Below are 16,849 nucleotides of genomic sequence, written 5' to 3' on the forward strand. Positions count from 1 at the left end.
CGCAGGTTGGTCGGAGCGATGAAGAGAGGGACAAGTTCTGGTGTGCGATAGAGAAGCTGATGGAAAACGTGAAAGATGAGGAAGTTGTTGTGGTAGGAGGGGACCTAAATGGGCATGTGGGAAGGAGTATGGACGGGTTTGAGGGAGTTCATGGGGGTTACGGATATGGTGTGAGAAATGGAGAAGGTGAAAGGATTTTGGAGTTTGCTGATGGAGTTGATTTGTTGATTTGTAACACTCAGTTCCAGAAAGAGGACAATAAGCTTGTTACATACACGTCAGGTGGGTCGATGACAACCGTTGACTACCTGATGGTGTGTAGGCGAGATCGGGGGCACCTCCGGGACACAAAGGTGATCCCGGGGGAGGAGGCTGTTTCACAGCACCACTTGGTTGTCTGCGACATAAGGGTGAAAGGTGCGAGGAGAGCTCGGCGGGTGAAGTACAAACCGAGGATGAAGGTGTGGAGGTTGAAAGAGGTGACAGTAAGGGAGGCATTAAAAGAGAGGCTGAGTAGGGTAGAGGATGATGTGGTTGAGCTTGAAAGTGGTTGGATGTCAATGAAAGCTAGTCTGTTGGGAGCCGTTGTTGAGGTATGTGGATGGACAAAAGGACCACCGAGGCACTCAGAAACATGGTGGTGGGATGATGAAATTGGAAAGAGGATTGACGAGAAGCGGCAGAAGTTCAAGGAGTGGCAGAAGGCGAAGGGTATGGGAGCAGAAAAAGCAGAGCATGAAAGTTATAAGGCAGCCAAGAAGGCTGCAAAGAAAGAGGTAGCAAAGGCATAGGAGGCATGTAGGAAAATGTTCGGAGAACGCTTGGATTCGGAAGAGGGTCAGAGAGCGGTATTCAGGATTGCAAAGCAGATAGCGAAAGAGAGGTGTGATGTGATGGGGGTGAGTTGCTTGAAGGATGAAGTGGGACAAATCGTTGTGGACCAAGATGGAATTAAAGGAAGATGGAAAAGATATATGGAAATGCTGTTGAATACAGAGAATGAATGGGATGGCAACATAGAGAGTAACCCAGTTTTAGGACCGGCAGAGAAGATAACTGAGAAGGAAGTTGAGGAAGCGATAAAAGCAATGAAGAGTAGAAAAGCGGGAGGGCCGACGGGAGTTGTGGGAGATATGTTGAAGGCAGCAGGAAGTTGGCGTGTGAAGAGAATGACAGAGATCTATAATCTGTTGGTGAAAGAAGGCCGTATTCCAGTGGATTGGGAACTGGGTACCCTCATCCCTCGATACAAGGGGAAAGGTGAACCTCTGGAGTGTGGCTCATACCGACCGATAAAGTTAATGGAGCATGGAATGAAGGTATTGGAAAGGGTGTTGGAGAGGAGGATAAGGAAGAAAGTGAAGATCGACGAAATGCAGTTTGGATTTATGCCAGGAAGAGGAACGACAGACTCGCTCTTTATTGTGAGGCAGTTGCAGGAGAAGTACATGGAGAAGAGGAAGAAGTTGTTTCTTGTGTTTGTTGATCTGGAGGAAGCATTCGATAGATTTCCACGCAAAGTATTGACATGGGCATTGAGGAAGTTAGGAGTGGAGGAATGGTTGATCAGATTAGTGATGGCAATGTACAAAAGAGCGCACACAGCTGTAAGGACGAAGGACGGGAACAGTGGTGAGTTTGAGGTGAAGGTGGATGTGCATCAGGGGTCAGTACTAAGACCACTACTATTTGTAGCTGTGATGGAGGTGCTGGCTCAGAACGTAAAGGAGGGTTTACCAGGGGAGTTGTTGTATGCAGATGATCTGGTGTTGATTGCGGAAAGTATGGATGGACTGAAGGAAAAGATGAACAAGTGGAAGGAATGTATGGAGACAAAAGGTCTGAAGGTGAATATCGGAAAGACGAAGGTGATGGCAAGTGGTAAAGCATGTGGTGAGGTGGAAAGAACTGGGAAGTGGCCATGTGCTGTGTGCAGGAAGGGTGTCGGAGTGAACTCCATTCAATGTACAATGTGTGCTGAGTGGGTTCATCAAAAATGTAGTGGTTTGAGAGGGTCATTAACCAGTGTGGCAGCTACATTCAAATATAAGGTGTGCACAGAGGGAGCTGCAGATGGAGGAAATGTTGAGTTGGATCTTGGAGACGGCGTGAAGCTGGAAGGTGTGAAAACATTTTGCTACCTCGGAGACATGCTGAATGGAGAAGGTGGATCAGACTCGGCAACGGTTGCTAGAGTGAGATGTGCATGGAAGAAGTTTCTGGAACTGAGTGGCGTGCTGATGAGGAGGGGAGTGTCGTTGAAGCTGAAGGGAAAGGTGTATGCTGCATGTGTGAGAAGTGTTATGATTTATGGGAGCGAGACATGGGTAATGAACGTAGAGCAGCAACGAAGGCTGGAAAGGGTGGAAATGCGAATGGTTCGGTGGATGTGCGGAGTATCGTTGAGAGAGAGGAAGACAAATTATGAATTGCGAAAGATGATGGGAATAGAGCCTGTGATTGATGCTGTGAAGAGGAACAGGTTGAGATGGTTTGGTCATGTGTTGAGGAAGGATGAAAGTGACTGGTTGAGAAGAGTGATGGAAATGAATCTAGTAGGTAGTTGAGGACGGGGAAGACCGAGAAAGACTTGGCTAAAGATGGTGGAAGAAGAAATGCGGGCAAGGGGGTTAACAAGAAGAGATGCAGAAACTAGGGCAAAATGGAGAAGATTGTCATGGGGACCGCAAGGATAACCCCCGCTCTTGCAGGGAAAATGGCCTTAAAATGCATGTTGTTGTTGTTGTTGTACTGCTGTTCGCCAGGTTAAAGATTTTGTGAAGAAAAACACAGCAGGCCTTTATGGCCATGGATGGAATGGAGGGACAGGCCTCAATTTATCATGATCTCACTCATTCGATTTTGCCTGTATGTCATTCCCACCCGTTTTTCAGTGACTTTTCACAAAAGCTGGCATCGTCCCTGACTCAAAATAGCAGCAGCGCTCTTCACAGCCTTTCCCTTTCAGGCAACCCATTTGAGGATCGAGGTATGGATGAATGGCACCCTGGTATTTCACTTTGGGCAGAGGCCTGAGACAAGTGCCATATACATGTGCTTAACCTTTCGAGAGGGCTGGTGCCATTGCTGGCAATTGAGCTTTTATTGCTCAACAAGTAAATGATGAGATAGATTTGGAATCGGTTTTAAAGAATGTACTCCCTTAATCGTAAAGGACAACACACTTCCTGTAACGTGCCTCCCTCTAAACCGTTCAAAAGCCAAGTGAAATTTCAAAACATGATAATTACTCCACCTGATCATTATCTGACTTGTTCACTTTGCATCCTTGTTGTGAAAAGCAACAGTAGTGGCTGCACACACACTGCAAGAATAGGACAGAGTTGGCCCAAGAGGCCTACCCATGTCTGCCTTGTCAATGACTCCATTCTGATGACATTGGAATGATGTCATAGCCATAGGATCATTACGTTTATATCTCAAATGTCAATGTGTGCACTTGCTCATTGAGCCTTTTGCCTTGGCTGTATTGTTGGCCTGCCAGCATAAAATGAGCACATGATATGGCCATTACTCGAGACCACCACTTGCTGGTGAGCTCCCTTTGAATAATTAACATCACAAGTCTTCCCCATTTAGATAAGACCCAAGTTTCATAAATTTCATTAACCGTCCAACATGCACCATTTTGGATCCAATTAACTGGACATGTGCCTGGATTGCAATCATTGAATGTGAAATAGTATTTATTCACTGAAAGTGTTTATCTCTTAAAAACACTAAGAGAGCAAGTTTCCATGAACATCAAGTGGATTTGTGCCACTGAATAAAAGGTGGGCATGTTGGGCATTTGACCAAACTCTACCTACATATGTCAGTAGTCGGAAAAATGGGGGTTCTGAAGCACAAAAAAATTTAACATTGAAGTCAATGGAGAAAATGAAGGATAATAATTGATTCACTGGATTTTCAACTAGATTTTATCCACAAGATTTCAAGATGCTCAACAGACATTCGCTGATGCTCATTCTCACTCACTATTTTTTGTTTGCTGTTTGTTGGCGCATTCAAGACACCCCATTTTCTTACTACATACTTGTGGTGGAAGGGAAAATTGGGAGGGGGACTGCATTTGATTATACTCACTAAATGGACCAATGAATATTTGTTTATGTTTTATTTTAGGGAATAATTCAATTTTATTGCAACACTCATCACCATCAAGTATATTAACAAACAATATGTTGGAACTTGGTTCTTGGTACAAGTATCTTTGTTGAGCAGAGATGAAATGATAGACCTCTCTAAATGTTCTTGTTTGATCACCCCCTGAGCCACATATCATTTTAAGATTGCAGTAAATTATTTTCCCATTGATTTCTTGGCAACCATCAAAATTTTCTGTCAATTCAAGGAATGCTGAATCCTCTGGGAGGAGCCTCTAACTTATTTGTACTTAAATTTATTCGCTTATTTATTGTCCCCCATCACACTGCGGAGCGAAAGGGGGACTATGGTTTTCCCCTCCGTCCGTATGTGCGTCCGTCCGTGTGTGCGTGCGTGCGGACGTGCATGCGTGCTTGCGTGCGTAAGCGAAGGACCGAATTCTAATTTGGTGTGTGGGTGCAACTCGGCATATGGAAGAAACCTATTGAAAATTAGGTCGCCACGTCAAAATCCAAGATGGCCGCCACCAAGTATGTCTGACGCCATGTATGTCTGAACCTTGTGAGCGGAATATCTTGAAAAATAAGCGGAATACCAACTTATAATCTGGTGTGTGGGTGTATCTTGGCATAAGGAAGAATGCTATTGAAAATTGGGTCACCACGTCAAAATCCAAGATGGCCGCCGCCATGTATGTCTGAACCTTGTGAGCGGAATATCTTGAAAAATAAGCGAAGTACGAACTTCTAATCTGGTGTGTGGGTGTATCCAGGCATAAGAAAGAAGGCTATTGAAAATTGGGTCGCCACGTCAAAATCCAAGATGGCCGCCTTGCGTCTTCCACTTTGTCAACTCGCATCACTTCAACGACGGGGAACCGAGGCGTAACGCTTGTTTGTGATTGATGTTAGCTCTTACACGAGCCTCGATCTTGTATCCAAAGATATATATATATATATATATATATTTGATTTATCACAATATATATCTTTAAATAAAATGGGTATATATTCAAAAGATGTAGAAATGTTGAATACATTCCCAGGTCATACACAATTCACTGTTCCAATTAAAATTAACTTTTATAAAGAAGGACGTATAGTTTTTATGAGAATAGAACATTGGGGGTATGATATGTCTGATTTAGGGTATAATTGGTCTTTTTTAATAAACCTACAAGACCGACGAGAATTAAATCAATCATGTAAAGAAGAATATTATCCACTTGGTGAGGATAATGAGATATGTGGAACCACTGTTAGTTATCAACAAATAAAGGAATTTAATAAAACTAAAATCAACAACAGTTTTGCCATAGTTTATTTAATGAAAACATTTCTGTATCCAAGCATACTTATAAGAAAAGGGTATTTGGTATTTTAATAAATATATTATACAACATAAGAATGGGAGTTTTTGAATAAAATATGGGCTTTATTTTAGCTAATGTTAATAAACCTACAAATGGAGATTTAATTAAAATGTTAAATAATGAGAAGGTTTTAAAGCTGATAAAATACAAAGCTCTTTTAGAAATTCAGAAGAAATTTTATTGGTTTCCTGTTGTAAAAAAATAAATTTTGGATACAGGAATATCAAGAAATCCAGATGAATATATGTTTGATATTCCATGGGGAAATGGTTCAAGGGGAGTAAAGGATAAGGAAGGAGTTGAAGAAGAAAATGAGGCAAGGGTGAAGGAAGAGAGGGAGGAAAGGGAGAAAAAATAGAGGGAGGAAAGGGGAAAAAAGAGAGATAGGAGAGGGAGGAAAGAGAGAGGGAGGAAAAATAAAAAAAATATGGAAATCAGTGAGATTAATAAAAGATTGGAGGTATTACAGAAAATAAATCAAACTCAACGCACCGAAGACGAAAATAAAGAAATGAAAAGTCTAATGGAAATATCATTTTCAAGAATAACTATAATTTCAACAATTTCAGGGAGAAAATTTCCACGAGAAAGTGGGGATAAAGAAGAAGTAGGAAAAGATTATATAGTTGATGATGTTGGTGTTATTGACTTTGGTTAAAGTTTTACATACATATTCTTCCCTAAATAAATGGAGGAGAGAGTGAAGGCATTCCTAAGGATTCTTTATGTTTTAAAAATCAAGATAGAAATGTATATGTTGGCAACAAAAAAGGTTTTCGCACTCTATGAATTTTTCTCATAAATAAATGAGTTATTGTGTTAAGTGTAAAAGGAAAACTAAAACTAAAAATATATCGTATGTTAAAGGTAAAAATAATAGAGTTTATCAAAAGGGGATATGTTTAGTGTGTGGCTCTAAAACCACCTTTGGAGGCCATTTGTCCCCGAAGAGCAGGGGTTGGCCTATTTCGGGCACCGTGGTCCCCTTTTTGAAACAATGTTTTATGGCTGGATGCCCTTCCTGCCGCCAACCCTGTTAGTCGCCTCTTGCGACACACAGGAAATTACCAGTGAACTGGTACTCAATTTGCCGACCTTGGAAGGATGACAAGCTGAGTCAACCCCCCTGGCGTTAATTCAGCGATCAACTGGGATTCGAACCCAGGATCCTAGGATCCCAAGCCGCACCCTAACCTCCAAGCCAACACCAGGCTAGTGGCTCTAAAAAGTGTCAATTCATTTCTAAGCATAAAAGTGGGGGAGATATACAAAAGTTTTTGTCAGTGAGTGAATTTACAACAACTGGAATTCCAGGGGAATTACACCTACCGGGGTATTCTTTCTGTGGTCCAGGAACAAACCTGGATAAAAGATTAGATGAGGTTGACAATCCTAAACCTTGGTCTAAACCTCTAAATAGGGTTGATGAAGTGTGTACGAAACACAATATTGATTATGGGAATAGCACTACGTTGGATGAAAAACACGAAGCCGACAGAGAAATGTTGTATAATTTATCTCTGATACGAAATCCAATGTTGAGAGAGAAAGTTGATAGGTTTATCGTGAAAAAATTGATAAGTGCTAAATTGAGACTTGGGCTTGGTAATCAAAAAAAACTTATGCTCTAATGATGTCATTAAGACCGAGGAGCTTTTGGCTCATGAATTACTTAGAGTCTTAGACCAGTAATCACAAAGTATAAAAGAAAGAAGGTTTATTCCAAAGGGGTTGATTACATCTGGTCCGCTGATTTAATTGAACTAAATAATGATAAGGGATAAAAGTATGCTTTAACCGTTATTGATTTGAGGAGTATATTTGCATGGGTTGTTCCTTTAAAAAACAAAAGGGGTAATACTCTTATGTTAGCTTTCAGTGGAATATTTAGTAAAAGTAAAAGAAAACCAAAGACGTTATGGACTGATGAGGGAACAGAGTTCTATAACAAAATATTTATGAAATTTCTTATAAAGATCATGGTATTACCTTATACAGCACCTTTAATGAAGGAAAGGCAGTTGTTATTGAGCGTTTTAATCGCACTTTGAAAGAGAGACTGTATAAAAATTTCACACAACTCGGTTCTCAACAATGGGTATCTTTAATTCAGGATATTGTAGATAATTACAATAATACAGTTCATTCATCAACAAAATCAAAACCATCGGAAACATTAACAAAATTAGAATATGAAAAGGAGATTCATTTGAGGAATCCAAAGTTCAAAGTTGGTGATATTGTAAGAATATACAGATGGAAAAGCCATTTTGAGAAAGGTTACACAAAGAGATGGACTTATGAACTTTTAAAAATCGTTTATGTAATGGATACAGTTCCTTGGACTTACAAATTATATGATTTAAATGGAGAAGAAATCTTGGGATCATTTTATTTACGGGAATTACAACAGACACAAGTAAGCGGATAATACCCTTGAAAGCAATAGGTTGACACTTCACAATACACTACTATACAGGGATGGGAGGATTAATGTTGTTGTTTGGGGGTTAGGAATGTAGAAATATACCTTGTTCCTGGACTACAATCCTCAACCCTGAGTAGCTCTTCTATGAGACCGCTCTCTATAAACTCTTCATAATTATTTAGTCATCTAAGAGTTGTTCTTAAAAATGGGTTCCTCTTTTCACCTTTTATTGAGCACCCAAGTCTAATAGTTAGTGGCGTTGATTTCTTAAAGGAGTTATTTAGAGCTGTTTTAAAGTATCTATCATATTGTTCCACTGCCTCCTGAATTGATTTAGTTTTATTGACAAACTTTTTAAACCTCATAATTGTGAGGGGTTTCCTCCGTATTATAACAGTGCTCCATTTATAAGGTAATATTTATAGATGCTTCTTTGCTTAAAATAAAATTTTCTTGCTGATTTAGCCATTTAATCTCTGTTCAACAAAGATACTTGTACCAAGAACCAAGTTCCAACATATTGTTTGTTAATATACTTGATGGTGATGAGTGTTATAAGAAAATTAAATTATGTCTTAAAATAAAACCAAAACAAATATTCATTGGTCCACTTAGTGAGTATAATAAAATGCAGTCTCCCTCCCCAATTCCCCTTCCACAATTTTCCCTTCCACCACAAGTAGTCGGAAAATGGGGTGTCTTGAATGCGACAACTAACACCAAACAAATGTAGTGAGTGAGAATGAGCGTCAGCGAATGTCTGTTGAACATCTTGAAATATTGCGGATAAAATCTAGTTGAAAATCCAGTGAGTCAATAATTATCCTTAATTTTCTCCATTGACTTCAATGTTAAAAAATTTTGTGCTTTAGAACCCTCATTTTCCTACTACTTATCTCTCTGATATATGTCTGTTATTCCATCCCACAAATGTGAAATCTAATCAGTTCCAGGTCTGCACCTTGCTTCTGCCATGCGAATGGGACACAAATCTTGATTCTAGCTCAACCTAGCTTTGGCACAAATAAGTTCCAATCTTGTTAGTAGAAAAAGATGTATTATGACAGCAAGGTAGGCAAACAAAGTCCATGTAGAAATTTTAATATCCAAGTCTGATGTGATGAACGAGTGTGGCCCCAAGCATCCTGCACCAACCGTTCCTCACGCGCCCCGCCCCAGGCGTTCCTCACATCCCCGCCCCAGGTGTTCCTCATGGATCCTGTCCCAGGCATTCCTCATGGGCCCATGCCCTAGACGATCCTCTCGGGGCCCACCCCAGGCATTCTTCACATCCTCGGTCCAGACATTCCTCACATCCCCACCCCAGGTGTTCCTCACAGGCCCTGCCGAGGCGTTCCTCACATCCCAGCTCCAGGCATTCCTCACATCCCCACCCCAGGTGTTTCTCACGGAACCTGCTGCAGGCATTCCTCATGGGTCTTGCCCCAGGCATTCCTCATGGGCCATGCCACGCCATGGACGTTCCTCACGGGGCCCACCCCAGGCGTTCTTCACGTCCTAGGTCCAGGCATTCCTCACATCCCCGCCCCAGGTGTTCCTCATGGGTCCTGTCCCAGGCATTCCTCATGGGCCCATGCCCTAGACGATCCTCCTGGGGCCCACCCCAGGCATTCTTCACATCCTAGGTCCAGACATTCCTCACATCCCCACCCCAGGTGTTCCTCACAGGCCCTGCCGAGGCGTTCCTCACATCCCAGCTCCAGGCATTCCTCACATCCCCGCCCCAGGTGTTCCTCACGGAACCTGCTGCAGGCATTCCTCACGGGTCCTGCCCCAGGCATTCCTCATGGACCATGCCATGGACATTCCTCACGGGGCCCACCCCAGGCGTTCTTCACGTCCTAGGTTCAGGCATTCCCCACGTCCTAGGTCCAGGCATTCCCCACATCCCCAACCCAGGTGTTCCTCACAGCCCCCATCCCAGACAAAGCATGGCTTCTAGGATTCCTCACTCATATGGTCCTTGGCATTCCTCAACAGCGTGGTTCCCGACATGGCTCACCAAACCAGATATGGATTTGGCTTTTTCTAGATACGGGGTTGTATGTTTATGGTGTACTGTAACTTTCATCAATTTCAATGTGTTTACTGTCAATGATGATGCCCTTCCTTAACCTCTTGTCAAGTTACTATTGACAGCTGTGAAATTTGTTGTGCCTCTGTTTTTTTCCAGGGGTAACCTGTCTCTGTACCCCACTATCCAAACTTCCTAAAGGTCTCAAATCCCTGAGCCTTGCCAGGACATCCCTCACCTCAAAAGGTGGATACGTCTTTTTTGAATAAAACATTTCCAGAATAGATGGATCTTGTAGGAGCTTGGATGTATATTATAAGCTAATCAAGGACATTGTTTTTGTTGGTGGAAGGGAAAAGAAAATACATGGGCATTGATAGGCAGTGGACAAATCGACAAACTCTATGGGATTTGAACCAGAGATCCTAGTATCTAGTATGATGAAACAAGTGCTCAGATTAGAATTCTAACTGGACCAACACAACGTCATATGGCCAAGGAATATTGCCAGATCTACATCTATTATTATTGCCCAATTGAGAGTTTGCCAGACCATGAGTGATTAATATTGCCGGATCCAGAGTCGTGAACGTTGCCGGATCCGGAGTCGTGAACGTTGCCGGATCCAGAGTCGTGAACGTTGCCGGATCCGGAGTCGTGAACATTGCCGGATCCGGGGAGTCGTGAACGTTGCCGGATCCGGAGTCGTGAACATTGCCGGATCCGGAGTCGTGAACGTTGCCGGATCCGGAGTCATGAACGTTGCCGGATCCGGAGTCGTGAACGTTGCCGGATCCCCAGTCGTGAACGTTGCCGGATGTAGAGTTATGGATATTGCTCGAAACATGAGCATTTTTGATACCTGAATGGTTTGTGGTCACCCCTTTCGTAATGCAGTTTGTAAAAGGAGCTTATACCATACTACCAGATTGTGCATGATGTTGTAGAAATGACTTTGTTATGAGCAAGTCTTTGTGCACCTGTGTACAGGTGTAAATACACTGGCACAAGCCTTGTTAACAAACGAAGCGATGTGCAGGTCGCTGACGCACCTTGACCTTTCCGGGAACAGCTTCCGTGGGGATGACTTGGTGGTAAGAACTCGTAAATTCTTTCTTCCTTCCCTCATCTTCTTCCACACTTCTTTCTGTCCTCTTTCCTCCCTATTACCTTTTCGTCGCTATATTTAGCTGATAAAAATCAGTGCATAGCAAATATCTGAATGAATGAGTGAAATGGAATATTTTGAGCCTAAGTGGTTTTAACTGAAGCACATTTTTATACAAACTCTATGCATGCACTCTCCAGAATCTGCAGAACTTTCTGGCCCAGCCGAATGCCTTATCTGTCCTCGATCTGTCGGCCACGGACTGTGCTATAGATACGGTGAGAATTCATTCCTGGCCGCGAGTGGATATTGTGCTTTTCCCTCCTGTTTCTGATTTGGTATTCAATTTGTTGAGGTTCTCGTGACTTATTATGCGATTGATATTGTTGAGTGAGCGACACTGAGCTCAGGTTTGAGTTGAGTTTGATTTACAATTGAGCTTGGGAATTATTTTCCAGCTGTTCGGGCCTCTGCTGCGAGGATGTTGCCATAACCTGTCAATCCTCAACCTTTCCAGGAATGTATTTTCACAACGGTGAGCATTCTGTGCACAGTACTAAGATCCTGCATTGACCTCTTGTAATGGGAGATCCGCGCCAAACTCTTTTTCAATTTGCGCTCGTTCTTTCTGCTTATCCGTCCACAACGTTGGAAGGACTGAACCTCATGTTTGTGACATTTTGGAGGAATATTGGGTCATTTAGCCACTTCTGTTACATGGCCACCACTATCATGTGACCACAAGTCTGTGGCTACACATTTAACAGGGATGTTCAAATATTTTTACATACCTTTCCTTTTGCAACTTGTGTTTCTTGAATCGTGGTTTAACGCATTTGTTGAAAATGTCATGTGAGATGTATTTTCCAACATATATTCCCAAAGAAAACTGACAATGGTCAAGATAGCATGATCGATCAATGGAAGTACAGTACCAGGTGTGGAGTCGACCTTTATTGCCATAACTTTATAACGGCTTATCTTCTCAATAAATCTTTGCTGATCCTTTCTCAGCACATCGCTGATGATGATAACAGATAATCTGGCCATTATTGGCAATCGGTCATATTGACAGGTTTTTGTTGTGCTGAGGTCATGCTTTCAACATCTCAAAACACAAGTCTCTCTCCGTTTTTATTTATCTAGGAGATCCCGTGATGTGCCCAGCTCCTTCAAGCAGTTCTTCTGTAGCTGCTTGGCTCTGCAGAAACTGAACCTGTCGGGTACCAAGGTACCAGCAGAGGGCCTCAAGTGAGCAGCTCGGCTTAGTGAGGCCTTTACTTACAGTGCATTCAGAAAGTATTCAGACCCCTTCACTTTTTTCACATTTTGTTATGTTGCAGCCTTATGCTGAAATCTTTTTAATTCATTTTTTTCCCTCATCAATCTACACTCAATACCCCATAATGACAAAGAGAAAACAGGATTTTAGAAAGTTTTGCAAATTTATTAAAAAGAAAAAACTGAAATATTACATTGACATAAGTATTCAGACCCTTTGCTATGACACTTGAAATTTAGCTCAGGTGCCTCCCATTTATCTTGATCATCTTTGAGATGTTTCCACACCTTGATTGGAGTCCACCTGTGGTAAATTCAATTGATTAGACATGATTTGGAAAGGCACACACCTGTCTATATAAGGTCTCACAGCTGACAATGCATATCAGAGCAAAAACCAATCCATGAGGTCGAAGGAACTGCCTGCAGAGCTCAGAGACAGGATTGTGTCGAGGCACAGATCTGGGGAAGCCTACAAAAAGATCTCTACTGCATTGAAGGTTCCCAGAGCACAGTGGCCTCTATTATTCTTAAATGGAAGAAGTTTGGAACAACCAGGACTCTTCCTAGAGCTGGGCGCCCGGCCAAACTGAGCAATCGGGGGAGAAGGGCCTTGGTAATAGAGGTGACCAAGAACCCTGATGGTCACTCTGGCTGAGCTCCAGAGATCCTGTGTGGAGATGGGAGAAACTTCCAGAAGGACAACCATCACTGCAACACTCCACCGATCTGGGCTTTATGGCAGAGTGGTCAGACGGAAGCCAAACAGTTCAACCTTGGTTTCATCAGACCACAGAATCTTGTTTCCCACAGTCTGAGAGTCCTTTCAGTGCTTTTTGCAAGCTCCGAGCGGGCGTTCATGTGTCTTTCACTGAGGAGAGGCTTCCGTCTGGGCACTCTGCCATAAAGCCCAGATCGGTGGAGTGTTGCAGTGATGGTTGTCCTTCTGGAAGTTTCTCCCATCTCCACACAGGATCTCTGGAGCTCAGCCAGAGTGACCATCGGGTTCTTGGTCACCTCTATTACCAAGGCCCTTCTCCCCCGATTGCTCAGTTTGGCCGGGCGCCCAGCTCTAGGAAGAGTCCTGGTTGTTCCAAACTTTTTCCATTTAAGAATAATAGAGGCCACTGTGCTCTGGGAACCTTCAATGCAGTAGAGATTTTTTTGTAGGCTTCCCCAGATCTGTGCCTCGACACAATCCTGTCTCTGAGCTCTGCAGGCAGTTCCTTCGACCTCATGGATTGGTTTTTGCTCTGATATGCATCGTCAGCTGTGAGACCTTATATAGACAGGTGTGTGCCTTTCCAAATCATGTCTAATCAATTGAATTTACCACAGGTGGACTCCAATCAAGGTGTAGAAACATCTCAAAGATGATCAAGATAAATGGGAGGCACCTGAGCTAAATTTCAAGTGTCATAGCAAAGGGTCTGAATACTTATGTAAATGTGATATTTCAGTTTTTTCTTTTTAATAAATTTGCAAAACTTTCTAAAATCCTGTTTTCTCTTTGTCATTATGGGGTATTGAGTGTAGATTGATGAGGGAAAAAATGAATTTAAACGATATCAGCATAAGGCCACAACATAACAAAATGTGAAAAAAGTGAAGGGGTCTGAATACTTTCTGAATGCACTGTACATATAGTCATTACTGCAATCATGCAACTTGATGGTAACAAGATGGCTGTTTCACGTCATTCATTTCAGATTACACAATGGCGCGGTGGATGTTTGTGTATTGTTGTTATGATGACCGTTGCTTCACGATTCCTGAAAAGTTTGTCTGTAAGGACTCGTGATGTGGGTGAGTTGTCTTGTGTGAAGAGTAACGATATAATGGTCCATTAGATGCACAGCTATCTCGTGATTGCACGTTTTGTGTGCCGTGCCATTATAGAGCGTTGCTGCTTGGCCTGACAATCAACGACCAAGTTCGTAATGTCTCTTTGGACCTCAGCGGCTGTGAGGTACCTTAACAAACTGCCATTATCACCCATGTCACATATCCTCTGTACATTCATTTTATGATTGCCACTGTCAGTAACATACACACACACATTCATATCTCATCACTGCGTAAAACCATGTTGTGTGAAGTAATTTCAGATTTTTAACCTCAACCAACATTGGAAGTGGAGCAATTTGAGGAGGAGGGGAGTAGAGGGGGAGGAATGGTTAGGGAGCAATTTGAAAGGGAAGGTGAGCAGTTGTTAGGCAGAGACAGCGATACCCGCTCCCATTACCATCCACTAGAAGTATCCGCTCCCTGTGAGGGAGGCCATGTTCTTTTCCTAATGATACAGCATGCAACACGTTCTTCTGACACACCCCTTTATTTGGGCGGTGTATACGCAAAAGACTTCTGCCTCGTTTTACCCAGAATAGCGATAACTCAGGTTACCCACATGAAGCAAATACATGCATACTGCTTATTGCATATATAATACATCGGAGTTATATGGCTTCGAAAATTCCAATTACACCGCCCTCTCCCAAACTTCCCCCTCTCCCTCCCCCCACAAAGGAAGAAATTGGCAAGATTTGCAGAATTTTATTTTCAAAATTTGATTGAGTGAAACAAAACTTCAGGAAACACACCTTCAGGGTGACTTCGTTAATCCCTGAAAGTTTCTTTCTCCGAGGCCAAAACCTCTCGGAGGAGTAGATAAAATTCAGACAACATACAAACTCTCCTTACATTATATATATATATATATATATATATATATATATATATATATACAGACTTGGCATTTAATATGGAATATATTTTTTGTGGGGGTGAACTTACTTTTCAAGATGACTTAGAACCAAAAGTTCATTGGAATTATGTTGAAATTATTCTAGATTTTGTTAATGTGACCTTTAAAAGAAACAAAAACCACATTTGACATTTCGAAACAAATAAATTGATCCTTGAAAGTGATGTGAACTGATATCGAACTCAATTCATGGACAGTACTGTGTTAAACTTCTGTACGTTTTCCAGAAGTATCTCTTTATTTTGCACATTAGCCTTTTTTTTTTAAACAAAAACAAAAGGTAAATTACGACTGGGATTACCGACAGTAAAATTACAGTTCAGTACTTCGTGTAACCCCCACGAGCATTCAGGAGAGCACGTACACATTGAGGCATGCTTTTCACGAGATTTGCCAAGGTTTGGACAGGAATCGCTTGCCATGCAGTGACAATAGCCTGCTGCAATTCACGCACAGAGGTCGGCTGCTGGGCCAAGTGGTCGATTTGACGCGTTAATTCTGCCCACAAGTTCTCTATCGGATTCATATCCGGGGACATGGCAGGCCACTCCATATGCTCTACACCACGGTCAGCAAGAAAGTGTTAAATCATGCGAGCACGATGAGGCCGTGCATTGTCATCTTGGAAGACAAAGTTTCCTCGAAAGGCTGCACGAGCAAATGGAAGCAATGTTTCTTCCAGAATGGCCCTGTACTTGAACTGGTTCAGGTTTCCATTCAGAACAACCAGGTAAGTTTTGCCCCCTGCATGAAAAGCAGCCCAAACGGTCACCCCACCACCTCAAGCTTGGACTCTTGGCACTATACAATCTTTGTTGTAGGCTTCATGCACTTGTCTGCGCACTCGGACGCGGCCATCTTGACGATAGACCAGAAATCTGGACTCGTCACTGAAGATCACATGATTCCAGTGTCTTGGCTGCCATTGACGGTGCTCTCTGGCCCACTGCAATCGGCTCTGGCAGTGTTGTCTGGTCAGGCGTGGCTTTCTCAGGGGACGCCTGGCACGATAGCCTGCTTGAACCAGTCGTTGGTTGACTAGCCTTCTTGATACAGGCACATTTGTCAGTTGCTGCCACTCAGACCTAAGCCGATTAGCTGACTTGGTACGGCCATTGCGGACTAACCGGTGCAGCTGGCGATCATCCCTCTTTGTGGTTCTCCGGGGACGTCCTGGCCTCGGTATTGGAGTAGGGACACCCCTCTGAGCATTTCGTTTCAGGATCTTTGACACCTGACCTTGAGTGATGCCATACTGCCGAGCAATAGCACGCTCTTTCATGCTGTAATTTCGGAAAGCCACCACTCCATGACAAACAGCATTGTCGAGTTGACGGACCATCTCCAGAGGAAGCGGCAATAACTTTTGGAGATGTGCAGCAGTTGTTTTCCACTAATACAGAACGCAACAACCCTTGTATACCCGACTGTGAAGCCAATCATCAAATGCACCTGTCCGTACATTTTGTCATGCCACCTGTGATATAATCCTGTTGTTGACTTCTTGCTGCGACAGACAATCAGTGACATGGTTCTTTTAACAACTAAATCACCAAAGTGTAAAAGAAACTCACCAGATTGATATACTGAGTTAAGAAAGTAAACCCAAGTCAAGAAAAAAAATAATTCCATATTAAATGCCAAGTCTGTATCTATCTATAATTCCAGTAATCTCTGTGTGTCTGTGTGTCTGTGTGTTTGTTTGTTTGTCTGTGACCGCTGTTTCTCGACAA

General features: G+C 42.6%; 1 protein-coding gene across 1 annotated transcript in view; it reads left to right on the forward strand.

Annotated features, from left to right (window-relative positions):
* LOC137434868 (F-actin-uncapping protein LRRC16A) overlaps positions 1-16,849 on the forward strand; it is a 265,856-nt gene that overhangs the window by 124,846 nt on the left and 124,161 nt on the right. The window contains 7 exon segments of the mRNA XM_078784989.1: positions 2,895-2,989; positions 10,123-10,209; positions 10,954-11,057; positions 11,272-11,349; positions 11,530-11,606; positions 12,218-12,322; positions 14,252-14,321. Coding sequence (XP_078641115.1) covers positions 2,895-2,989; positions 10,123-10,209; positions 10,954-11,057; positions 11,272-11,349; positions 11,530-11,606; positions 12,218-12,322; positions 14,252-14,321 — 616 coding nt within the window.

The sequence above is a fragment of the Myxine glutinosa genome, chromosome 9 (genome assembly GCF_964187855.1).
Source record: "Myxine glutinosa chromosome 9, kmMyxGlut1.1, whole genome shotgun sequence".
Lineage (NCBI taxonomy): Eukaryota > Metazoa > Chordata > Myxini > Myxiniformes > Myxinidae > Myxine > Myxine glutinosa.